This window comes from Phalacrocorax carbo, chromosome 3 (assembly GCF_963921805.1).
Source record: "Phalacrocorax carbo chromosome 3, bPhaCar2.1, whole genome shotgun sequence".
NCBI lineage: Eukaryota > Metazoa > Chordata > Aves > Suliformes > Phalacrocoracidae > Phalacrocorax > Phalacrocorax carbo.
Genome location: NC_087515.1, coordinates 16,425,766 through 16,451,950, shown reverse-complemented (window position 1 = coordinate 16,451,950; position 26,185 = coordinate 16,425,766). Strand labels below are relative to the sequence as shown.

The 26,185-nt window shown below is 39.1% G+C and overlaps 1 protein-coding gene across 2 annotated transcripts in view; it reads right to left on the bottom strand.

Moving 5' to 3' along the window:
* ZFAND3 (zinc finger AN1-type containing 3) overlaps nucleotides 1–26,185 on the bottom strand; it is a 141,080-nt gene that overhangs the window by 7,561 nt on the left and 107,334 nt on the right. For both annotated transcript variants that reach the window (XM_064446013.1, XM_064446014.1), the window contains exon 6: nucleotides 15,407–15,577. In XM_064446013.1, coding sequence (XP_064302083.1) covers nucleotides 15,407–15,577 — 171 coding nt within the window. The remainder of the gene's footprint in view (nucleotides 1–15,406; nucleotides 15,578–26,185) is intronic.

Sequence of the window (26,185 nt, the reverse complement as noted above, 5' to 3'; positions counted from 1 at the left end):
CTAAATGGCATAATAATCCACAACACAAAAGCCAAATTATAATTTTGGAGCATCCCTGATTTTGTTAAGTTTCTTTTTTCTCTTTGGTAACTCAACAGAAGGCGGTCAGACTTTCTAGAACACAGCTCAAATGCCCAATAACTGGACTACTACAAACCACCAACGGAGAAGCACAGCACAGTGGTGGGACTACTTTAGTGGATGTCCTTGGCGAGGCATGGAGTAGTTCCAGACTTTTCTGATGTACTGCTGGAGAACCTCATGCTATTACGTAAGATATACAATAAATGTAACGACTCCTGTTACACAAATAGCATCTTAATAGAAAGGAAGTTCCTTTTTCTTCCCCCCGATTCTGGTCCCAATCTCACTGACGAGACATTCAGAAAGCTGTGAAAGGAAGACAGATTTGTTTGTTTTGTTTGTGAGCATGTTTTGAAAAGTGGTGAAAGTGCCAAACAAGCTTATTAAATATTTATACAGCTTACACATTTAAAAAATGGCTTAAAACACATTTAAAAGCGTCCCTATTTAAAACATCTTGATGGGTATTACCTAAAAAGTAGTTGCATGCTGCCACAATTACCATATAAAATCAGAGCTTTCTGACACTTTAACAGCATCTTACCTGCCCACTAGTACTGCTATTTATAATTTTCATTCACAAGTCAAAAGGTAGAAGTTCAAAACTGCCATAATTTGCAGCCATTTCCAAATTTTATTTAATAAACAACTTGTACGGATCCCCCCTACAACACCTATTCAAAAGTAGTCTTAATAATGGCGTAGTTTTTTTCCTGTGAACAATTCTGTGCTGTATGCTTTGGCTTCTTCACATGCTTCACAAGAAATTTTACCTTTCTTGCTAATTTGAAATTCTAATCAGCAAGAAGTTCAAAGAGAACTTAAAAATACCTTGCAACCTTAAGAGATGAAGGTGCTGCAAAAATTCTTTACCGAAGGTGTATTATCTAGCGAGGTATGTGTGAGTCTATATGCAGATTTCTGTGCAAGAACAGTTTTTAACATATCGTTAAAAGGCAAACAGATCTTCAGGATATCATGCAACACAGCAAAACCAGGCAGATTAACCAGCAGAGAAGATTAGCTCATGCAGCGATACATGCTGCTGCAGCACTGTTCAGGATAATTGGACACCATTCCCCAAAGGAGTCTAGTAATCCCCAAAACAACATTTATGCATCTCCCCCATCCCTTCCAACTGGAAATATGACTTAATGTGGTGTAAATGATACTAACAATAAAGCTATTTTAAAATAAGCGTGGGAAGGAAATCTTTTTTTTCTTTTTTCAAGACATGGAAGAAGTAAGAAATGAATGTAAAACAAATAGCTACTAAAATACAAAGCCAAGATCCTAAAGACCTAAAGGCATCAAGTACCTCAGAAAACACTTGCTCTCTGGATTTCAATATAATCTAGCTTGTTCCCCATATATTTTGGCAATTGTTCAAAAAGAACATCCAGCAATGGAAGGAAGTAAAAGTGTCCTATAGTCCAGCCTAGCAAAACTTCCAGTTCACTTGTATGCACTGCTATGTTACAGTGTAAAAATATTCAAGTGTGCTGATACCTTGTATTATTCTTCTTCTAGACCGCTCCATTCTTGCATATACTCTAATTATCTCTCCTTTGTCTTCTGTGGGGAGTGTTCTGCATTGGCATTGCCAGCTTTCATTACACAACTCAAGGAACATCCAATTTTACTGACGTTTCACAAAACCAAACTAAACCAAATCCAACAACTGGAAATGAGCAAGCTAAACTCTTCTCCTGTTTCCCTTTCCCAGCTTTGCAAGATGTCATGAACTTTGATGAAGTGCTAAGTAGCTCAGAATAACTTTGCTAGGAATCTTGTCATTCCTTCCCAAGGGAAAAAGGGAGTAAGCCACATCATGGTGAAGCTTTTTAACGAAACAGATGCATTTATTAAAGCTCCACAAAACAAAGCTTGAGGCAACTCTTTCTATCATTTCCACTCCATGAAAAGCGGATAGGGAACATGAACTTCTAAGTCCTCAAAGTTAGAAATCTCTGCATATTAATGCACACTATCTTAAAAATTGACTTTTTCAGGCTTTTCAACTCCACATTCCTCAACAAACAGCATAGCTGCAAGATTCAGGAAAAACACAGTAGGAATAAGTATACATATCTTATGAACTTATTTTTCTAATCATTTGCTATGGTCACTGCAACTTGTCTTTCAATATTTTCTTCTTTATGTAGATCATCTATACTTACTCATGACTGCCAAAACGATGAATAACTGAATCAAAAAGAGGAAAAGAGAAGAGGGTATAAGACACCTTAAAAATTCTTTTAATCTGCCAATCTGTCCCCGGGACTGGATGTGCACCTGGGACTTCCACCCTGCTCTTAAGTCAGTCAGAATCTCAGGTTTCATGCTGGAAGCACACAGCTCCATGACATCTGTGATGCTACATAAAACTTTATGTCTGAGACTCAGAATGCTTATGAGATGCTGCAGATTTGTTTTGTATTTCTACTGCTGGGTTTATGCTCAGGAGAAAATAAGGGAACAAAGATCCCTGCCCTGCCCCTTCTTGCTCTGTCTTGCTGTCTACCACAAAGACAGTAAAGGAACGTGTGTGAGCATGCATTAGAGACAAAAAAGCAATTAGTGAAAAAAACCTGCCCAGGAAATGAATGGAAGAAAACATGTACAAGAGAAAGATGACATCATCATAATCTTGTAACAGCCGCTGGACAGGTATGGTTAAAGACTCTGCAAGAATTCTTTAGACTACAAGGCAAAGAATTGTTATTTCCAAGTTTTGTCACGTAAAACCTGTGTTTCCAGGTGTCTTCTCTCCATCTTCCTGAATATCGTAAGCCTGGGAAGCTGCTTTAGGGACCACACAAGAAATGCAGTTTTGCACTGTGGAGACTCTGCAAACAAACTACCTTTTATCCCAGTTTGTGCCAATTTCAAATTCACTCTCTATTTATCGCACTACTTACACAAAAGGCTGTCAAACTATTTTTTCCTATGGTAAGTGTGACAAATTTTGAACAGAGAATTTATATCACTTGAGGACAGAGCACATGCTGATTTTTTAGGTTTTTTTTTTTGTTAATAAATTCTTTGAATCAACAATTCTTAAGGAGGTTCTACGTAAGACATTATTCTACTCCTTGACTTTGGAACTAAGAAGAAGAACTCAGAAGAAACAGTCTCATAGAATTATAGAATGCTTTTGCATTGGAAGGAACTTTAAAGGTCATCTAGTTCCAACCCCCCTGCCATGATCAGGGACACCTTCTGCTAGACCAGGTTGCTCAAGGTCCCACCCAACCTGGCCTTGAACACTTCCAGGGAGGGGGCATCCACAGTTTCTCTGGGAAACCTGTTCCAGTGCCTCACCATTCTCATAATGAAGAAAGTTTCCTCCTGTTTCTCTGAAGACAGTGTATTTGGAGTCAGAAAAATTAAGATATGGCACTCTCCTAGATTCAAATCCTGCTTTTGCTCTAGTGAATACCAACTCCATTGAAGTATGGAGCACCTTCAGGAACAGAACTGAGGTCTTCAGGAAATTATTTCTGAATTTCCAAGAATCCTCAATGAATCAAAGCAATAAATACAGCATACCTGCTTTGTAACAGTTAACCGCAATTAAAGAAAGTTTGCTGTAAGTCAGGTCTTCCTACATGCTGCAGGTCTCAGTCAGGATCATCGCTCAGTTCTGCCACATACCACAAAATAACAGTTGTTAAATCTTTTGGTTTGGACCAAATATTTTCCTTGCTCTACAGAACACATGCCTATTGGAGTAACTCCTTTCACATTATAACTTCTTTACCCCACTGTGGATTCATGAGTTAAGGCAAACCAACATCTATTGGAGACAGTCTAGTGGTACGTGATTACTCCCACGGATACAGCATGCAACACTAATTTCTAAACTGCTTTATACCTCTGAAGTCACTGACTACACATTTCACCTATAGGCTCCCCTTCCAACCTTATATACTGTCCTCAATTTTTTGCCTAAGTTGCAATTCACAGCAGTCAGGGACAAGCAGTAGCTGTGACCCCACAAGCTGACTTACCAGCTAGCACAAGCGGTGGGTTACTACTGCTGTGGAATGTGTACAGAACGGGGGTATCATCCCGGTTCATATACGGTGATAGATGCAACTTCACAGAAATTAGCATTTTAATTTGTCACATACTTTATAACTGAAAGAAACATTTTTCTCCAAAAGACTTGTGCAATTGTTGAAGCACAAAGGCAAACCAGGTAAAGTGTAATACGAGAATTTTCAAAGGAACCATTTTGCTCCCAACAACTTGCATCATCAGCAGCAGTGCCAGACAGTGAACAGCAATGTATTAACTAACTTGAGGGAGAGGAAAAGCTAGGTTCAAAATTAAAAGTTTAGCCTTTACGTAGGTGAAGAGAGTTTGCTTTTTGGAATAATCACGCGATTTTGCAATGATATATTCAGGAGCAATTAATACTGCCACTACACTTGTCAAAGGAACATTCACTGCCGTGTTTGCAGGGCCGAGAACACACGGAAACAACACTGCACCTCCCATATCACATTCCTGGTTTCACAAGGTTATATCCTGTAGGGTGTGGGAGAATGAATCCAAAGAACAGGGCATGCAGTAAAAAAACCCGTAGAATTATGCCAAAAAGGCATCCTAGTGTCTAAGAGTAGACACCTAATAAAGTAGAGGTAAACCATAAAGGTAACACTTGCAAATGGTAGGACTCTTGCAAGATTTTCCATAGGCTATACCAGCATATAAGGATTTATATATTTCCTGCCCAGAACATTTAGATTTGAGAGTAGTGTGAAATCTTTAAAAAAAGAAAGTCTCCTGAGAGAGGGCAGGTGGATGACAGCTATCCTAGCATCGATTCATGGCCTTGGTGCAGTGTGCCTGACGTTTTCAAAGGAGCTAGATAGGTATTAATACTTCTAGAATTCTCTCTACACCAAGCCCACCTGAGCTATTACACGTCTCCCAGAAGCTGAGGATTTAATTAAAAGCCAAAGTGTACCCAGTAATTTAATTAAAATAGCAAGCAATACCGAGTTATTCAATAATGTATGTGTATCATTTTGTTTAGCCCAATGAAAACGCAGGAAAGATAAGGCTACTAATAAAGAACTGGAAAGACTAATGAAAGGGTCTATACTTACATACTGTACATGTTGTATTAATACTAACTGTTCTCCTGGATCCTGCACGTATTTTGACTTCAAATCATCACATGCTGAATATGATTCCAGGTTTGGCTGGAATTATATTATTTATGCCTTGGGTTTAAATAGCTTTCTAGAGGTTGTGCCATATTGATCCACAGTCTGACAGCAGCTAGACTTGCTGGCCAAATCACTGGAAAGAAGCAGCTCTATTTCTTTTAAACCTAAATGAAATTTATGTCTTTATCTGCCATTTACACCTTATGTCCAAGGTCTCTTAGATTACACATTCTGCTCCATGCAAGTCGTCTATTCCTGTAGCCGCTTGCTATCTATGTCAAGAGTAATTCTTCTTCTAACCAAAGGGAAATAGAGCTCAATTCAGAAGCTGTATTTATACCATAGAGGAAAACAATCACTTCGAGGGACGTACACTTCCACCCTTCCCCTTTTTTTGGGGTTCAAAGACTTACAAGACATTCCCTGCTCCAGCTTATTCAGAACATGGCCGGACCCCCCATACACCACTTATGCACAGAGTTGAGCAGCTTTCAGCAACTCAGGGACATTTAACAGCCCTGAACACCTCTGCAGGTAAGCGTTTTCATTTCAATACATATAAAGATACACTTAAATAAACGTATTCCTTTTAAAATCCTACTGAAGAAAACACTATACCTTAGTGATTAGAATATCCATAAATATAGTTTTTCAGCTCTTGAAACTTTCCTCCAAGGCCAGAAATATTTAATATCAAAAGCCCCTGACACAGACTAATATAATTCTTCTAACTTTTCTGAAAACTGATGCACACTGATCTCTATGCTATTTCCTTAGAAGGCCCACAGCAACCTAGTAGAGAACTCTAGCAGAGAACCAGGTAGTCTCAAGTCCCAGTACCTAGCTTTAACACTTTCTTACACCTTAGATATGGAATTTCAGACTACAGGTGGCATTTTCCTTTAGGTAATATTTTATTTACTTAGTTTGATGGGGGGGAAAAATCCCCTCTAGTTCCTGGAAAGAATCTTTTCAGGCAGAGTTTGACAACAACATTTAATATCCTTTTTCTCCTTCCATCTCTGATGCAGGAATTGATGTGATGGTTTTTCCCCCACTTCTTCCTATGAAGAATTTAGACTTTCACCAACAAAATTCAGGGGGCATCATTCCTCCCTACCTAAGCCTTACTTCATGGTCAGTTGAACTAGCTGGTAATGTTGCTTCGGGATTTGTTGGATGATTATGGGATAGTTCTGGGCCTTCTAAGTTTACTTCAGATACCAAGCACTTTAGTAAAATCAGTACTTATGTGCACAGCTGTTTGTTTGATTTACTCTGAGGGGGATGCTCTCTAGGCAATATCTTTCTCTTTAAGAACAGACTGCAGTAGCCTCTTGCTGACCAGCAGAAGCTAAGTGCACCGTCCTGGTGAAGCTGTAACATGGCCTGTGAGACTCTGGATAAGTAAGAACACTTAAAGAAAGAATTTTGATTAGAAATGACAGAGCACTTTAACCTTCAAAAATGTTTCTTTTAACATCTGGTGGGTAGGTGGCCATTATCTTCATTTTTCTGATAAGAAAAAAAATGAGTCAAAAACTGAGCAAATTACTTCCCTAAAGGTACTGAAAGAGATGGAATTACAAATAAGAATGTCTCAGCTACATTTTAATGTTCAAGTTCACTAGGCCATGTGTCTCTTGTGCATACAGGACAATTAAAAATTGCGCCTTCTTTTGCTTTATGCGTATGCTGCTTCTGTACCCACAGTACAGGTATGTATGGAAGAAGAGACCTAATGTGGCACACCAACAATATAATTGTTTTTTCCTCATACTGTAGTATCCCTGCAAAAACCACCTGAAGGTTATATACTGAAGGACTTACCACATCAGTTGTGTCAAAATAAAACCTATTTTTTTGTTTAATTTTAAAAGGAACATGCTAGCTTGTTTTATTTAAGTAGAACTCGAGGACTTGAGACACTGACTGACCCATTTCAATTACATGTATTGGTGGGGACTACAGGGAGGTAACTAAAAGGCTCGGCATACGTTACTAAATCAAGAGAGTTGCCTGTTGCAGAACTTTAGGTAGCCCAGTGGAAGAAATCAATACCAGTACGTGTGTAAGAAACCCACATTAGTTGAACAAGCTGGGGGAATGTACTAGAGCTGTATTTCATGATTCCTAATTATAAGCAGCCTATGAACTCCATTTACAGTTTTAAAGCTGTGGAGGGCTTTTCTAAAGCCAAGACACTACAGGGTTTTTCTGGGTCCTATCCTTGGAACCCATCATAGAGCAATTAGTCAACAGCTTTAACTGTTTAATTTCTAGTATTTTCAGAATACATATTACTCAGGCACCGACATTAGTTAAGAGATCCTATTCCCTATCAATTAAATTACAGTATTGGGATAAAACCTCTGTAAAATAAAACAGAAAAAAAACCCTTTGAGTTTGAATTCAAACTTCCAATAGTTTTCCTTTCTTTTAAATACTTGCAGCTAAGATGCTAGGCATTACTGGAATGGCTGAGGCAAAAGTACTATTTTGGGAGAGACTATCTTAAGAGACCAGTCAACAGAAGACAGCTGAATATGGTACATTTTAAGGCCTGGCAGGAAGACTTGCCCAAATTATAGTATGTAACCAGTTACTAACAAGATTTATTTTTCCTTTAATACTTCTTATTGAACTGGGTGACTCATAAAATCCAGAGCAGTCTGCATGTTTAATTTTAATCAATGGAAGTACATCTGTTATACCAATACATAATCGTGTCCTGAAGCCGTTCTGGTTTGTACCAGATAAACCTTATCCATCTAGAGAGTGAATTTACCAGTGCCATTACAAATCCTTCTCCACAGAAAAAGGTTCCATGGAAATGGAACCATGATTTAATATTTTAATCGAGTTTTAAGAGAAACATCAGTTTTAATACATGTTGGACTACTCTACTTTGTACAATGATGAAAAAGTTGTCAGAGGTTGGTTTTGGGTGGTGGTTTTTTTTTTTTTCTTATCTATTCAAGTTTGTTTCTTTCTTCCTGTCCTTTTGAAGATAATTTCAAAATTAACTGAGTAAATAAAATAATTCCAAATTTATTCTGGCACAATCCAAACAAGCGCCTCATCTCCTGTGTTTATGAATGAGCAGCTCTGTTATACAAGTTAAGAATCTGCAGCTGTTTTTCTTCCACCTGTTTTATGACTGATTCACAGTGAGACTTGCTGCCACAGTATCTGTAATAAAGATACAGTCTCTTCTGTGTGGACAAATTTTGTTTCTGATGGTTACCAGAAATGGTCAGTGCTTGACCAGAGTCTGTCCTTTTCTTCCTCGTACCCCTCTGCTTAATGGAAGACCAAAACAGAAGTGAAGCAACAGACACTTTTAAATAATCCCAAGAAAAGAATTCCACCCGGTTATAAGAAATTCATACAGAACCAAATTACCAGCAGGGATGTGGATAAATAAGCATGGTAACATACCAGGACTCTCTTTTTTATACTTACTAACTATGCTTATGTGATTGTGTGTATATATAGATGCATATATATATATATACACACACACGTGATATGAGATGGGTTTATGAAATAGTCAGTATGTTTGCCAAATATTTTTAAGAAGTTTTGTTCTTGCCCTGCCAAGATTACAGATTTTTACAACTAGCTTATAATGCTTTCTCATGATGGTTGGATCTCCTTTAATCTGCATTTACTCATTAATGTTTTAAAGTCCTTTCTATTGTTAATATTTTTATATATATATAAAAATAAAATTTGGCAAGCACCAAACTCTCCTTAGAATGCACCAGACCTGAGTCAGGAGATTGTTTATGATGTAGGATATTTTGTAACAGAGATGCCAGTTTGCTTTTAACATTGTGCTAGTGCAAGATGAGTGTGTTCCCCACAGGTTTATTCTCTCATCACCTTAAGGTCAACTTTCCTTTAAGCTGCTTTTTTCAAATTACTTCTCAAATTTGTAAATTTGTTCCCATGAGTAACCTCCCTCATGTTCACTGTTCACAGATTGTTCGAATGTGGTGCACTGATACCTGTAAAGAAATTAATCTGAAGACTTCACATGCATTTTTCAGACATATGTTTTTTGATGAGCTATCTTAAGTTTTTTTCCTCTTATTTTAATAATCAGAGTACCTCTGTTTCTGTCAATTATTCCCTTCATCTACTTAACAGCCATTTATAACTGCCTGCCCCATTGCCCCTATTTTTTCTGTTCGTTTTTAATGTAGTTAAAGATTCATTTAAGTATTTTTTTCCCCTCCAGGCAAGTAATCGTAAGATTACTCAAGTACTTAGTTTGTTGCTTTACCTCCCTATTTATACACTTTCACAGTTCAGCTTGTCCTTCCTTCCTTTCATTTCCCTATAGGAATGAATTTGTCATCTGAGCCAATTGTACCATGCAACACGTACATCTTGTAGTACCATGGCCTTTTCTCTTTATTTTCCATTCTTCCTGTCCACTCCTCTAATCTAAGCAAAGTATGCAGAATTTTAAGTGGTTTTATGCATTAACCTTACAAGAAACAAGCCACAAAGTAGTTGGGTACAAATTGTGTTATCAACTATTCAGACATGTTGATTTTCAGTGTTGCTAAGCTATAGCAAGCAGCTTGCTATTAAACTTGTTAGAACTAAAAATGATTTTATCAAGACAATCTTACCCACTTTGATCACATCTTGATAAGGTATTTCACCAACTTCTAATAAAAATTTATGGCATTTTTTCAGTTTGCATGAAACTCAGGTTCAGCACCACCTCCAACAAGCCCAGCACGCTGTAGTGCCAAGACTAAAATCTGGGTCCTCTTTCTAGAGACATGCTTTAGTAGTTGTTATGCCCTTATAAAGGCGCGGTCTGTGGCGTGCTCCAGCAACGTGCTATGCCTTCATTCCACGCATTCAGCACAGCGAGGTGGCACGCAGGCTAACTGGCAAAGTTAGACTCTCCCTTCCTGATTCAGAGTCGTCTGCTGTAGAGGCCGCTTGTGAATGTGCATCCCTTCAAATCAAGCAACAGACATCAGTACTTGCCAACATCTCAAGTAAAAACTGCAAAACAACACGTTTTGCCTTCATCCATGCCCAAGGTTAACACTTACTGCAGAGTCTCCATCAAAAGCAGCAAAGAATATATAACTGTTCAGGTGTGACCTCATTCTGGGAAATTATAACTTGTTACAACATAACCTAGGCCAGTAAAACTCCATGAAAATATTTTCTGTTCACAAAGGCAAGAAATACTGCTAACAACTGTTTCATCAGATTGCACCACAAATGAGCAGTTATTTTTTAATACAGTGTGATCAATCTGAAAGGTTTCAACATCTTCCCATCCTATTAAGCATCCACTCTGGCCAAAGAACACGAAAACCTTGAGATTCCTACCTGGGGAGCGCACAAACAAATCGGCAACATCTATGGCACTGTGACTGGAAGCTAAAGCCAGGCTTACGTTCCAGGGGCCATTATCTTGGCCACCCCATTGATTGCCAATAGTTCTGTGCAGGTGGAGCCTGAGCTACAAACGTGTCTGTTAGGATGTGGCCCACAGACAGCAAACCATTCTACACAAAAGCTGCTGAAGAGCTGGCGCACTGTACGAATTTAACTGCTGACTAGGACTGGATCTAACATGACAGATGTGAAATCCCTTAACTGATCATCTAGAATATCTTTGTCTGACTTACGCAATTCCAACTAATATTAAAGACCACTACAGATTTCTGTGTGTTGGTTTTGCACAACAAGTGATACTAGAACTACTTTTTGCTTTAAAATATTAAACCTCTACTGTAAAATTAAGCTATGCTTTCTGTGCAAATAATTTCTATGGCTTTACAGCTCAATATCTTTTAAAAATGTACACAACTTTATTTAGTAGTGATATATACATCCTGTCAAGTAATTAAGACAAGGCCCATAAATTTGTAGTGTAATTTGCAAATAATGAACCTGTCTTCTTCTAAAAATACATTTCCAGAACTCTGTGTTATGTAGTTACTTTAACTTACAAATTTGCTGCCCCTAGTTTTAGAGCAAGTCTGTGGTAACCCCCTGCTTATCACCTTGATGATATAACTGCCTACTAAATCTGATATTAAATAAATACATTATTTCAATACAATCGTTATCCATCATAAAATAGTAAACTATTGAAAAGCCCACCTAAAACCAGAGACCATCGCTGTCTGGAAAACATGCCTAGAGTAGCTGTCATCTAGAAACCTTTCCTAGGAAGCTGGTTTTGTTCTGGAAGTGTTGATTTAAAGGTTATCCAGTCAGAGAGGCACAAAATGAGAATTTGTTTTCAAATTTTTCTTTCTCACTGAAACTTGCAAAGTGCATCAGCAATTAACCATTCCTATCACTTCTCCCAGTTCGCCATGTGAAAAGGCTCAGAACTCGTCTTACAAATTGCTCTTTTGAAGATCAAAGGGAAGCCGAATTTGTCTGTGTGCGCTGTGGATGAGTTTGTAATTTACTGGAACTTTCAGAGGAGGCTTGGCAGCACGCTCATTTGACAGCCCCAGGGTACAGGATTCTGGGGAGCTCTGTGACTCTTCCCTTCTGAGTTCCTTCCTTGCCTTTAATTGGCACCTCATTAGAAATTAATGAAAATTACATCCTCTGTTCTTCCTGCTCCAGGCACAGAACGCTACAAAAAGACCCATCACAATTCATAACATATTCAATTTATATAGCAATGGCTCTTAAGTATTATTTATGAGATGTGAATCTCTTGTCAGCAGTTAATAACTTGTACAGAGTAGACGCAGAATGAAAAAAGATTTTGAGTGTAAGCTTGCGTGTAAGCGTGTATGAAAACAAACAAATCTTTCTACAGCTGAAAAATATTGTGTTTGAATTTGAAGAACCCTTACTGGAACTCCCTCCTTAGCAGTGAAATATTTTGCTTTATGGCAAAGCCCTGCAGCACTGTCAAATCTGACTAAAATTCCTTGTAGTGTCAAGGGAACGAGCTCGGCAGCATCACCTCTCTCTGGCCAGGTCTTACAGGAGACAGAGCCAATACAGCAGTTTCTCAAACATCTCTGCATTTGGCTTGAAGCAGCTGCTCACTCTCTGTCCCATTCTTAAAAGGGTTGTGCCCCGTTGGACTAGTGCCAGTTATGCTGGATTAACATCTGCAGGTATTTTAAAACACTGTCCAGTGTGCATAGAGTTTTCTTTCCACTACGTCTCACTAAAAATCTCACTGGAATAGTCACCAGGACACATCAGCAAAGGAGAGGATTTCCAGTACTTTTAATATTAGGACAAAAAGATGGGTGACAGCAAACAAAATTGCTATTCTGTGCAGTCTTAAAGAGTTAACAACGGTGTTTCAGACACAGATTTGGAACAACATAATATTTATGTGGTTAATCTTTTCCCTTACATCCAAGCAAACACACACATTTGTCCTTCTAAAGATTGTGTCTGCCTTTTTATTGATTCTGACCATCGGAATTGCTTTTAACGTTTAATGTTAAGGCTTTCCCATGTTTTTTCCTATTGCTTCAGTTAAGGATTAAGATGCCAAGAATTTAACAGCAGTCATCCAGAGTGCTGATCAAACAATGTTCTACCTTGACCATTACCTTCGAAGAACACACATGCTTATTTTACACCAGTTGATTATACTTCCAACACTGCCAGTGAAACACACATCATTACCTGTGCTTCACATTATGACTAAAAGGATAACCTCATCACACCTGGATTTAGAATACATTTCAAGTGAACAAGAATTTTAACATATTTATTCTGTCCCGTTTCCCATCACCCCTTCCCCAGGGTTTTTGATCTTGCTTGTCAGTCACGACCTTAAGCAACCTACTTTTAGATAGTAGGGCAAGGTTAGTGAGAATGGTTTCTAAGGCAGCTTCTTTAAAAATAAAAGTTACACACTGGTAAGGATTGGTGAAGGAGTGTAGGTGATGTGAAGCTGAGATGACCTATGTTGCTCAGTGGTGGGGTTTTGTTTGCTTCTTATTAATATTACTATTAAAAGTACGTAGTGCAGGGTATGCCTACTTTCACATCACATGAGGGCGTTTTGTTACAGGTAACACACAAATACCGAATACAGTATCAATGAAACATGATAGCTGCACAGCTAAAGACCTCCAGTCTTTTCAGCTGTGCTGTAAACACGGAAATATATTCCACACATTTAATGAGAGAAGTGGGAGGCAGGAGTCTAAATGTTTATCACATGTCCTTTAAACTACATAGGATGTAATACGTAACATAGGAATGGAAATTTTCATTTCCTTACTTATTGCTGAGGAACTCAGAATTTTGTGGTTCATATTTGTGTTTTACTAACACATTTCATGAACTTTAGCAGACTTATTTCCATAAAGCTGTATATATGCAGTAGAAACAATTTAAAGAATAATTCCTACAACATTTATATTGCAACGATGTTGAATTATGGAACTACTTCAAGAAAACTTGAGAGGAACCAACTAGACATACGTGTCATCCAGTTTACAAAAAAAAAGGCAGGTCTTATGATTTTAAAAACGTTACTGATCAATGGAAGGACTTTTAAAAAGTTACTTTCAACTTCATTGCTCTTACATAGCTCCAGTTTTGCAGAACACAGGGAAGATCAATGATGTAACATAATCCTTAAGTCCTCTTTTCTCTAGCTCTCCCCTAACTTGTAAAACTCCCTTGCTCCAAATATTAGGGAGGATTCTTCTATTTCAGTCAGGTACCTGTGAGCAGCCTAAGTCATTTGATATGTGACAGCAGCAGACCAAGGCAGAAACTCCTGCCTCTACCATGCTGAGCAGAAAGAGCCAGACCAAACTGTGTCATTGATAGTGCTGAATTTCTTCAGTTTGATAAAAATCTCACTGGATGCTTCACAGTATCCAGACACATGATTTCCATAACAAGAACTTCAACATTACAGCTTCTGATTCCATGTTTGGTGCTTTACAGATAACGCGCGTTAGTTCTATGGCAGTGCTCCGATATCTGAAACAAAGCCTGTCTCAAGTCCAAAAGAGCACAACGCAACACTAATCGCTAAGGGTTGAAGACAGACAGATGCTGAAGAAAATAACAAAGGATAACATGGAATCTTTGCAGCTTTCTATCACTTTTGTTCACTTCATGTTAGGTATTCAATATAGAATTCATTAACTTGGTCTTGTAACTAGCCAATCCTTTCTCTCCCCAGGGCTGCTCAGAAGGACATGCCTTCTAGCCAGAAAACAAGGTTCTGCATTTCACAGGTGCAATGTGAATTGCACCTATTGCCTATGAAAATCCTTTGGAAATTATCCCCCTGCTGAGACACAATAAAATAACTCAACAAACTTCTCCAAACATATCAATACAAGCATGGTCTGAGAGCGCAAGCGTAAGCTTTCAATACATGATTATATGAAAAAATAATTAGCAGGTAAAAATACCGTGTACATTATCACTGTGTCTCATGAGCACATTTAAACCAGTTATGAGCACAATTGTTCCATGAAGGAGAGAGCATCTCCTCTGAAATCTAGTTACATTAATTATTATTTCAGAAAGATTATTTGCATGCAACATGAAACCCCAAATTAGGTGTCCGCATGAGATTATCACCCTCAGTTCAATTAGCTGAACAGTGCCATCAGCTTCAGAAGCACCAGGTTGGATGATTTTAACTGACTGGTGAACAAGTCTTCCTCCTGAACAGCTAACTGTGAGAATGAAAACATTTTCAGGTAAAGGTTTTTTCGGTTTCAACTTTTTAATAATAATGTAATTATAAAATGCAGAATGTAGATGCTGACCTATGTTCCTTTGAGTTCTGTAAAAACCTTGTCATCTTTGCATATTTACTGATGCGCTTTGTGTTTCTTCTCCTGTCAAGTGGGTACAGCACTCTCCCGCCTTACAGGGACTTCTGAAGCTAAATTCATTAACATCTAAGATCTCTTGAGACAAGGCGGTACATCAAGGCCAAAGTTTTAAATGGGAAATTAGGCAGGAACTAATTATAACTTTTTGCCACCAGTGGAAGCTATAGCTTCTCTTTAAAGTATCTTTGAAATACACAAAACGCAAGTGTTCTCTGTGTTTCCAGCTCTGATACGGATCTGAGCACAGCTGCGTTAGAAAGCTGGACACTACTGACAAACAGTACTCACCACAGCGACACGATCCCAATTCCTGCTGTACTAGCTCCAGTTTTGTTTGGCACTGGAAGCATCGGCGTCTACTCTTCTGTTTGGATCGACTGGTTTCTTCAGGCCTGTCATTACTGTCATCCAGTAGCCGTGGCCGTTTCACAGGAGAAGCCTCACTCTCCGACTGTGAATCTGTTGTATTCACAATAAATATTTTAGGAAAAATATTAGAACTTCCTTCTGAGGCATCCCTTTGGGGAGATTGAAGGTATATTGCTTTCAGCTGGGATCACTGCCAAGCAGCATGATACTTCCCATTCTACTGCATACACATTTTCTTAGCAATCAAAATGAGCATCAAGTAAAGGAGGAATTATCTTTGTTCCCTATAAGAACCCCTTCTACTGGCAACACTGAATAGAAAATGAAGCGATTAGCTTCCTTCCAGCCATGGCTGGGCCATAGACAGTTACACGCAGAGTACGCACCCTCCTGAACAATTGCAGCCTTCATCTGTCATCTCGTTTAGTTTCTCCTGTGCACCTCCCTCATTCTCCCTGCACAAACTTACTGAAGTAGGCTGCTGATGAGAAACTACTGAACACGGGTTCAACCTATTTCCCTCCCTGGGCAGGAGGGAGATTTTTAAGGCACAGTATGTAAACTATATCTTTCATGACTGAAGGCGGTACATGAAAGCACCATACCGTGCTTCCCTCTTTCCACATAGATAACAATTTAAATGTAAATTAGTATACACCAATGATACAAGTCCAAACAAAATGAGCCCAAACTGTACATGCATGCTATAAATTCAAAGTGCTCAGACATTTTTAAAGAATTAGTCAGAATACTATTTGCATTAATAACTTTATAAATTTCAGCTTAAGAAAATAGTGTGTGGAAAATCTTAAGTAGTTAAAGTTCAGGCAACTGTTACTTCAGGTAGTGTAGTTCCTCTTTTATTTTTTTCCCCTTTTCCTCTTTTTTTCTCTTTTACAATGGAAAGGCTGTTGACCAGGGCTCTAGAGTAGCACGTGAAATGCATGTTACTGTCTGGAATGTGGGATGCACAAGCCTTATTTCTGTGCTCTGTCGGAGGCAGTGGAGTTCAGCAGATCTGCTGCTCTGCAATCTGAGTCAGGTCATGCTAGAAAAGACAATTTCCCTTCCCAAATTGTGCATAGCGGAATCAGTTCTGTACTTCTTTTTAATAGAAGCTGCAAATAAATTTAATCCAAACTGTACTAAAACTTAAGTTCTTTGTGCTAGTGTTGCAAGGAGATTAACTGCTGAAAGCCATTTCTGCAATCAGTCAGTGTTCTAGTGCAAGATGGTGATCAAGGAAGAAAAAAAGAAGCATTAGTTCAGTTTAGTCCATTTTAAAAGGGCATTAATCCAATAAATAAAGAGACGGCTATATCTTTTTGGCAGGACAGTAGCCTGCTGAACATGTTTTCACCTTTAAGTTTCCATTGCATAGTGTCCCATGCTTATGGAAAGCATGTCTACTTTGTGTTAGCTGTCCTGGATTAGTCAGGAAAACATAACTGCCTTGGCTAAAACATTGTCCACATCCTTGTTATTTCAGTGATCTTACCTGATCCACTTCTTATCAACATCATGCCTTTGCTTGACCAAATATCTAATGAAGTTGGAATAAGAATACCTGCTAGCCTCCCCCTCCGGGGTGTGCTCTATTAACTTTCCCTGGCTCCTCACATGCAGTACATACTAACCCACTTTTCCTACCTGTATTTCAGACCTTGTCTCACAGTGCTGTTCCAGTTGTTAGACTCCAATATTACAGCCGTTGCGAATATGTAATTTAGCTCACTTGGGTCTCCTTTATCTCTGTCATACTGCTCTAAAGATATTCTGAAAATGCACCTGGCTTTTCAATAAGTACAAAGTCCCCTCATCTCACATTTAATAGAAAAGTGAGCTGCTTTCTGCACAGTATACACGTGATAACTTTTTATGAAGATGCAATAACTTTACCTGATGTGTGCCTCAATACAGGCTTCTTTTTGATCAATGTTGTAGATTACAATTTACACCTTACAAAATACATCCATTAGGCCTAAACCAACATTCAGTACGTAACGTGCTCCACCTCTGCATGTCTGGCCGTGCAGGAGCCTCGGCAAGGAAAAGTAGCATATAATGAATGAATACAGTCATGGAGCATCTAGTCCTGTCTTAAACTAAACCTCTGCAGAACATGATCCAAGAGAAAGATCCTCTCAACAGACTGCAGAGATCCTGACTCATACTCCAAGGCAACAGTCCTATCACACAGACACTTGTTTCCGGAGTGCCTAGAAGAGCAGCCTAGCCATGAATGCAGCAGGGTGCACCCTTCAACAGGCAGCCTGTGTACTGTAACCAGGCTGATTCGGGGTTCAGTAGAGATCTGTTCCAGCCCACCTTGTTGCCAAAGATGAGGAAATATATGATTTGTACTTTATTTATTACACAGAGAATCAGATACACTGCTATTTTGAAATAGCTACCTCCCACACATCTTTGCTTCTGGAAACATACGCATTCTGGTGCTTCTCAGAAGTGAACCTGGCATTCTGAATTAAGCCAATGGAAACCATAGTGGTCTGCTTGCAACAAAGTCCAAATAAGGGATTCATGTGCATGAGCCAACCAGCGTCTAATCAGTTAATGAAGCCATGTGCCTTAATAAGAAAAATAGCTACTCTAAGTCTGGCTAGTAGTCCTATAATTAAAATATTTAATTATACATTTCCTGTTAATTGGTAATGACTAATTGAATATTAACATCAGTTGGGTATGATGATAGAAATTAAAATTTAGGTATCTCATTTTTAAAAATGCATATCTTTTTGCCATAAATTAAACAGTGTTAACACCGAGGTAGACTTGGCCTGACTCTCAGGGACAGCACCAGCTATCTGATCGCTGACGGCACAGCATCTTGAACATGTGAACACAAAAGCACCAGCTAATACTCATTACAAAACAGACCAACAGTGCACATGCTTACATCTTCTCATGGGCAAGTCCAAAGAGTGAGGAGAGAGCACAGATTAGAAATCAGAACTTTTAGATTCAGTCCCGCATGCATTTCTCCAGACCACGTTGCCTTCCACAAGACTGACGCAAGCAATAGGGGACACAAAATACATCTTCTGGCACCTGAAATCTTACAACATTAAACTTCAGAGATCTGATAGCAAACGGAAATTGTCATGCATAGCTTTACTACCTCAATTGCAGAAAAAAAAACCCAACCCAAAAAACGACAAACCCAGGAGCAGGGTGAAGTGCTGCAACTAGACTCACGAGTAAATTCTCAGTCTGAACTATTAAACAATCAAAGATGGCTACAGAGAAGAGGATTCTTTCAGCCAGTGACTGACAGTGGCTTTCCTCAAAGGACAGTGTGTGCAACGAGACTTCTTGCTTTTCTTTTCAGAAACATTTTCCATGCTCAACTTGCATTTTAGCATTACACCTAAACCAATAAATACCCGGTCTGAGGGGGGGGGGAAGGAAAAGACTCCTTTCCTTTTACCTGCAGATGTCAAAAATAATAAAAAACTTTTCTATAAAAATGAATAAAAAACAATGGAGATGAGACATCCTCAAAATTTCACAAAGAAACTGCTTGGCTGAGGTAACTGCCATTGACACTCTCCCATCACAGGTTTAATTTGGAGTTGAGAAATAAGGATTCTTCTAACCTACATCTGATCATGAAGATTTTTCTAATTGCGGTGACTCTGTCAAACTCCCGTTTGAAATGAGAGAACGAAGTAATTCAACTAAGCAAGACTGAAACTGGAGGCTTGTCTGGAAACAACAAGCAGAGCAGCGTTCTTAAAAATAATGTTACGTCTTGGATGGAAACTCACATTTGTTCCTTACTGTCACTGTTCTTGTCTTCATTACTCACATTCTCCCCTCAAAATTTTCCAAATAAATGGTGTTACAACTGTCAGAGCTGAATCCCACTCTCTTACTCTCCTGCCATGGGGAGTCTGCAGGCTGCATGCACACGGCTTCGCTAATAATCACGATGGGTCTTACATGGCATTTTGGGGAGCCCAGCAGAGACGTGGGCTGAGAAAATGTTAACAGGGAAGGAGAAAGGAAGGAAGAGATGGGAGAGTAGTAAGAGAAAGATGAGCCCTCCTCTGCTGCTGCTTGCTTCAAAAATGAGATGAATCTGTTTAATCTCTGGTTTGATGACAGCTTTTGAGGCACTCGGGTTTTTTTTTTTTTCTTTTCATAAAGAACCCATCACATTGACAGACTGACATTTATGATCTCAGCTGCCTGTGCAAACACCAGTAAGAGCAATAATTAATGAACCCTCAAACATCACTGCCATCTCCTCTGAAACTATTTTAAAAGAAGCTTGAGCTGTTAAAACCTCTGTCCATGAAGAAACTTGCACAGTCACAGACAATAACTATATAAGAGGGATTAACTAAAGTTTGTGCAATATCTTTTTGCCAGTTTCTAGGATTGCGTCCCTCCCTCCCTTCATTATTCCATTTTTAGATGAAGGATTACTTAATTCCCTGGCATGTTGACTATGCATTAGAAATTTCATCTAGAGGAACTGCCTCTTTTACAAATCTTTCCTACAACATTTACCAGAATCATCATTTAAAATCATCTGCTCTACTTCAAATGAACCTAAAATTAACACAGCTGTTCCAAACTCCATGTGCTTGTTGACTACTAATGAAGAGACAGAAATTCAAGATTAACACCTTATGAGCCAAGTTTGACAACTGTGACCATCTCGGTTCCTCCCTGTTGCTGTATAATGCTGTGGAAACAGTTATTTTGAAAATCTGGCATTACATTGAGATGAACGTCTCGTCCCCTCACGCGATCAAGGCTCCATCTCAAAACTGTGTCAGAAACTTAAGCACGCACCTCTTTGGAAGCACTCGTGCTCATAAGCAATTAATTTCTTTTCTGAATTCACCTCAATTTTTCTTAAAACACTGCAGACATATCTCAGAAATTCTTACATAAATCCTTTGGTAACATTTAACCACACAATCTGTTTTCTAGTATCAATGCAGTTCCCATAGCATCATCATTTCACTGATATTTTGGGGGGCTTAATTTGCCCAAAATGAGAGCTGGCACACATGATGCATGTGTTGCAAAGGAAGAAGAGGAGAATCAAACTGGTCCAGTACCAAGCACTTTGCTAGCACAGCAAGAACAGGTGTTGGTAAAACACAAAGATGAACACCGCGGAGTGTGACAAAACTTGTGTACGTGGAACTGACAGCGTGTCTTACAGCCACAAGTACAGTGCTATGCTTAAGCAAATATGCTGCATAACAGCACAGGGCTGCGGCTGAGCTCATGCAACTAACGCAGCCTAGCTGACTTCAATCCGGGCAGCCTGAACCACAGGCACAGCAAGGTGGGCCCCCGGCCACCCCCCAGAAAGCAGCCTGGCCTGAGGCAGAGGGGAGGTCAGCCACAGCTAAAGGTTACTTCAGTAGGGACACCGACCGCTGTGCGCTGTGTCACACGTGTGACACGTGTACGCCAAGTACTAAGCTGCCAGTTTTCACAAAACCTCCATCATGTGCGCTCAAGACCTTGATACCTTTGTGAAATTTGATTAAAATAAACCAAGAGGTTCAGAAGTTATTGCAGAACAAACTATGGGGGCCTTATTTCCTTAGGAAACCGGGCAACTGCACACCCCACACCCCCCCGAGGTTTGCATGCATCAACCTAATTTGTGTTTCTTATCACCAAACTTTAAAACTTAGTCCCTAGTTAAAATTTTATCTATGTGTGTGAATGAGTATTAATGCATGTATTACTGCTGGTGTATGACTTCAGAAAAATGTGGGAGAATAACAATATAATTTAATAACATACTATTTATACATTAAGAAAACATGTTTTTACTGTAGGGGAGACCTGACACTGGCACATGTTAATGGGGGGGTTGTGGGGGCTCCATCCTTGGAGGTGCTCAAAACCTGACCGGACACAGCATCCAGCCTGATCTAGGTGACCCTGCTCTGAGGAAGGAGGTTGGACCAGGTGGTCGCCAGAGGCCCCATCCACCCTCAGCCATTCCATAATCCTGAGGTTCATGGTGGGGTGGGAGGGAATACTAATACCTTCCTACACTCACATTTTTTTGTTTTCCTCTGAACCTGTATTGTTGGTACTGTCATCTGTCAAAAAGGAAATATCTTTTACTGCAGTGTAACTTAATAAGGCTATTAACTACCATCTCTAATGGAATATTAGAGACTAGTGTAGTACCAGTAACCCAGATAAATGAAATCATTTTAGCATTTACATCTTTTTATCAGGGCCTGTTGCAATAGGACAAGGGGTAATGGTTTTAAACTAATAGAGGTTAGATTTAGAGTAGATAGAAGGAAGAAAGTTTTTTTAGAGTGAGGGTGGTAAAACACTGGAGCAGGTTGCCCAGAGAGGTGGTAGATGCCCCGTCCCTGGAAACATTCAAGGTCAGGCTGGACAGGGCTCTGAGGAACCTGGTCTAGTTGAAGATGTCCCTGCTCACTGCAGGGGGCTGGACTAGATAACCTCTAAAGGTCCCTTCCAACCCAAAGCATTCTATGATAAATGCATGTTGAAAAGTGCATGACAAATATTGAGCCATATAGGATACAGCATAGATTTTAGCTAAATTATAATTAGAAAAAAAAAAGAAAAGAGAATGCCTATTATCCTTTCATGTCAATAAATTTAATAATTGCTAAATTAAGTGAAAAGCTAATTATTTTTCATCTCATATTTAGGCTCCTGTACTACATCTGTTTTATAGTTAGATTCTTGCATTGCTCTCCCTATACTCTGATGTCAGCATGCCTTTAGTTAATGGAAACATAGACTTATTTCTCAAACATTTTTCCTTATATACCCAATTGATTCAAACAAGTATGTATTTAAATGTATTCAGGCACCTGTACCGTACAGTTCCTTTAATGGATTAACTTAGGGTACTTCAATTAGCTGAAACCTTTCCCAAGGCAATGGCCATCCCTATTGCTGCTGACTGAAAGAAAGACCTTTTTTTTCAGAAGACTAAGCGACTGGGGCTCCTTGCCTGAATCATGCCAAGAGGCCACGCCTGTAAACCTCCAGACGACGATGACGGAAGAGTTTGTGGAGGGGGAGCAGGTTGGACAGTCCTGCTGAGCACTCAGCCTGGTCCTCACTGTCCATCTCTTGCTACAAGGGTAAACAGCTACAGAACATGTTTAAAACCAGCTGCTGACATCAAAATCACACAGACAGTGACCACTAGTGTGTGAAGGCACAAGACTGAATTCCTGTTGTCTTGATCACCGGGGGCAATTCATGCAGTGTAGAAGCTTGATGCTATTCTAAGGATGTTAAGGGAAGCTGGTTTGGGTTGCTGGGGTTTTTAATGGCTGACAAACAGCATCTCAAGCCCTTCATATATTCAGACTATTATAAAGAACATGCCTTGAAAAGGCTAGAAGAGCAAAAAAGGCCAGAATGCTAAACTCGCTAGTTTTCAAAAGAAAATTTTGCAGGGGTCATTTTGAACATATTTTCTCCTTATTAAATTATGTATTTTAGCAGCATAGGGTTAGGCTTGGGAGACGGATGAAGGCAGATTCTGGTGACAGTTAAAGTTGGAGAACAAATGAGATCATAAGTGGCCTGAATAACCAGAACTGAATTATTAAGTGAAGGAATTAATGCACAAATACAGATAAGCTAGGTGGAAGAACAGAAACAAAAGAAGGAAGAAAAAAAGCTGCAACACAGGAATATACATGATGAAAAAGTTATGAAGGCAAATCATGAACATCCTGGCCATTCCACAGCACCTGAAGACTACTCACTAGTATTCAAATACATGTATTTACATATATGAATATGCACGTACAAAGACATACAAATAAGCTTACACTGGTTCTGACAAAATGGGAAATTCAAAAGCATTCAGCAATATCAGTTTTGGCTTTGCCGATTTCAATGACAGCCCTCTTATGCTTTGTGAAATTCTCTAATACTGGATTAACAAGAATAGATAATGCTATAAATATTGCATATTTACTAGTAAGCTCAAGAGCACATAAATAAGCAGTGCTGCTCTGCTTCAAAACCCTCGTAGTATACTCCAGCTATGTCCTCATCAATCAGATGGTACACAGTATTCAGGAAGGTAATTCTTCAAACTAATAGCCTAAAACCGGTTCTATAGAGAAACTACTTGCTCTGTTATTTTTCATTCATACACTGAGTTTTTCTTAGTACACCCTTCCCCCCATGGGTGTAATGAGGGTTTTCCAAGGCTAAGACACAGATTCAGAAGAGGAATTGTGAAGAGCTCTCACCTGCTAGCAGTGAAAAAAAAATATTTTCAATATTTATCTTTCAAAAAACTTATTTGTCATTAACTGCAGAATCTCAGCGATGCCGTTAGCAACAGAAATCTTGCAATGAGAGGCTATAATTCCAAGGACTGTAACTGATTAATGTTAAGGAAAAAACCTAAGAGCTCTTGTATTTTGATAAAAATTTTACTGAATGCATTAGGAGTAGATTCTGAAATGTACAGCTGATCTATCTTCAAAAACCACTCAGTTTTGATTCAGTTATTTTACATAAAGCTTAGAAATCAGTTTATTTTTTGATGGTGTTACTTTTTCTAGCAATTTTTGTGGGGAAAAAACAACCAGCCCTGGCACTGAAGAAAATTTCTGTACACCTGATTGCTGTCTACAAGACATCAGAAGCCAGTCTGGTTTACTGGGCAGTCCTTACTGTTTTGAAAGGAGGTATTTGGGAAGCATCTACACTAACCTGAACCAGAGCAGATCTACACGAAGGGAGAGGTAGAACAGGTCAATGAAACTGAGAGGATGCAACAGTACGTGCTCTGTCTCGTATCTTGTTCCTTACATCCAGTGATTTTTCAACCCTCTTCTGCCCCAAGATGTTTGTCACATTAGTTATTCCCTGAAGTTTATGTTATGGAAAAAAAATTTGGAAGAGGACTAGGAAGGAGGAGGTAACTCTTTGGCATGACAATTCAGAGAACGTACAAATATTTATAAAACCCTCACTTTGCAGGAAGATACACTTTCCCCTGCGTATGCTCAACAGACTTAAGCATACTTTCAAGTGACACTAAAATGACTTCCATATATTTTTAAGAACCTCATGAAAATTAGTATCTAAATGGAAAATAGTGAAAACGTGTACTTAAAAGCTGTCTGATGCTCACTGAAATAATGAGTCAGAATATAGGCCTTCACCAAGAGTCAGATGAAACCTTTGGGGCACTGCCCTCACATCAGAAGTACAGCAGTAACGCATTCATGGACCGGCTCCCTGCATGTTACATGTGTTTTACTTTAATACAGTAAAAACAAAATTAAAAAGCAAATACAAGCAGCTATGTGTTTTTAGATATATTTCAGGCCAGTTATTTAATGCTGAACTTGTTGGAAAAAACCTCCAGTGCAACAAAATAACAAATGTAAAACGATTAATAGCTGTGTCTCGTTTGCTAAAGCATACTGGTATGAAAGCTGTCTGATCAGTACAGATCAGATCAAGGTGCTGACTGCAACACACTGAGGTTAAATCAATTCTTCAGGCTGACAGGAGCAGAGTTCCTCACAAGTTAATGATCTCAACTATTCTTTGCGACATTCTCCACATTGTCTTGCTGTTGGGCAAGCCCAAACAAAATTAAAGCAAACACTAAGCTTCCCCAATCCTGCCCCAATATCTCTTTTTATTAAGTTTTAGGAAGGGGCTGTAGGTGGAAGTGCACGACATGTAACCCCGGTTTCTTCTGAACTGAAATGAATGGAGATGTGGTTTATTTAAAGTTATGAGATGCAATTTTGTTCTTAGGGAACGGCTTTGCAGCAGTCTGTGGGTGGATGCTGGTAATGAAACAAGGAATTCAGAGCCGTCGGGAGTATAATGCCAAATAAGCTTAATAGATGTATATTTGCTAATAATAATTATGTACCTAATGTGAAGGTCAGCCAACTTATCGAAGAGATCCTGATAGTTCTGAAAACTAGACATGGCATGAAAACATGAAAAAATATTCAAGGTAAAGTTGTTTCATTTTAATCAAAATATACACAGAATAAAATATTTATTCTTCTGTTTCAACAAATTTGAGGACAAATCCTTTGTCATAATTCCCTGAGACTTTAATACCAAGATGGCGTCATATCTGAATTTTAAAAGCTAATGATCTTAAAACCATAAAATTTTGTATTTGGCAAGAATTTCACCAAGCAGATTGAAAACCACCAATCAGACATAGACGGCAAGCGGTGAGAAAGCCAGGACATGAGTGTGTCCTATTTACTGAAGCGCACTTTGCTTATCCTGCTCACGGCCACTGAGAACGCTGCTGCAAGGACCGTTCCCCAGCTCTTTGCTTGGCACTGACCATCCCAACTCTCCCACCCTTCCAACAGTCTCTCTCCTGGCTCTTCTCTACAATGCTTGAGGCACTAAATGCATGCCTGTACTTCTAGAGCCTACCTGCCTCAGCTCTCACTAAGCGCTATGAATGCGACTGAGGTTAGACTAAATACCTTTAATCCCTCAGATCATATTTGCTTTCTGTCAGTGTTATTGAAAAAATGAGATTGGAAGGGATTTCTGGGGGTCACCTAGTCCAGCCTCCTGCTTGATGCAGAGTAAACATCAAAGCTGGATCAGGTTGCTCAGAGGCTGGTCCAGCCCATGTTCAAAAATTTTCAGGGACTAAGATTTCACAGCCTCTGT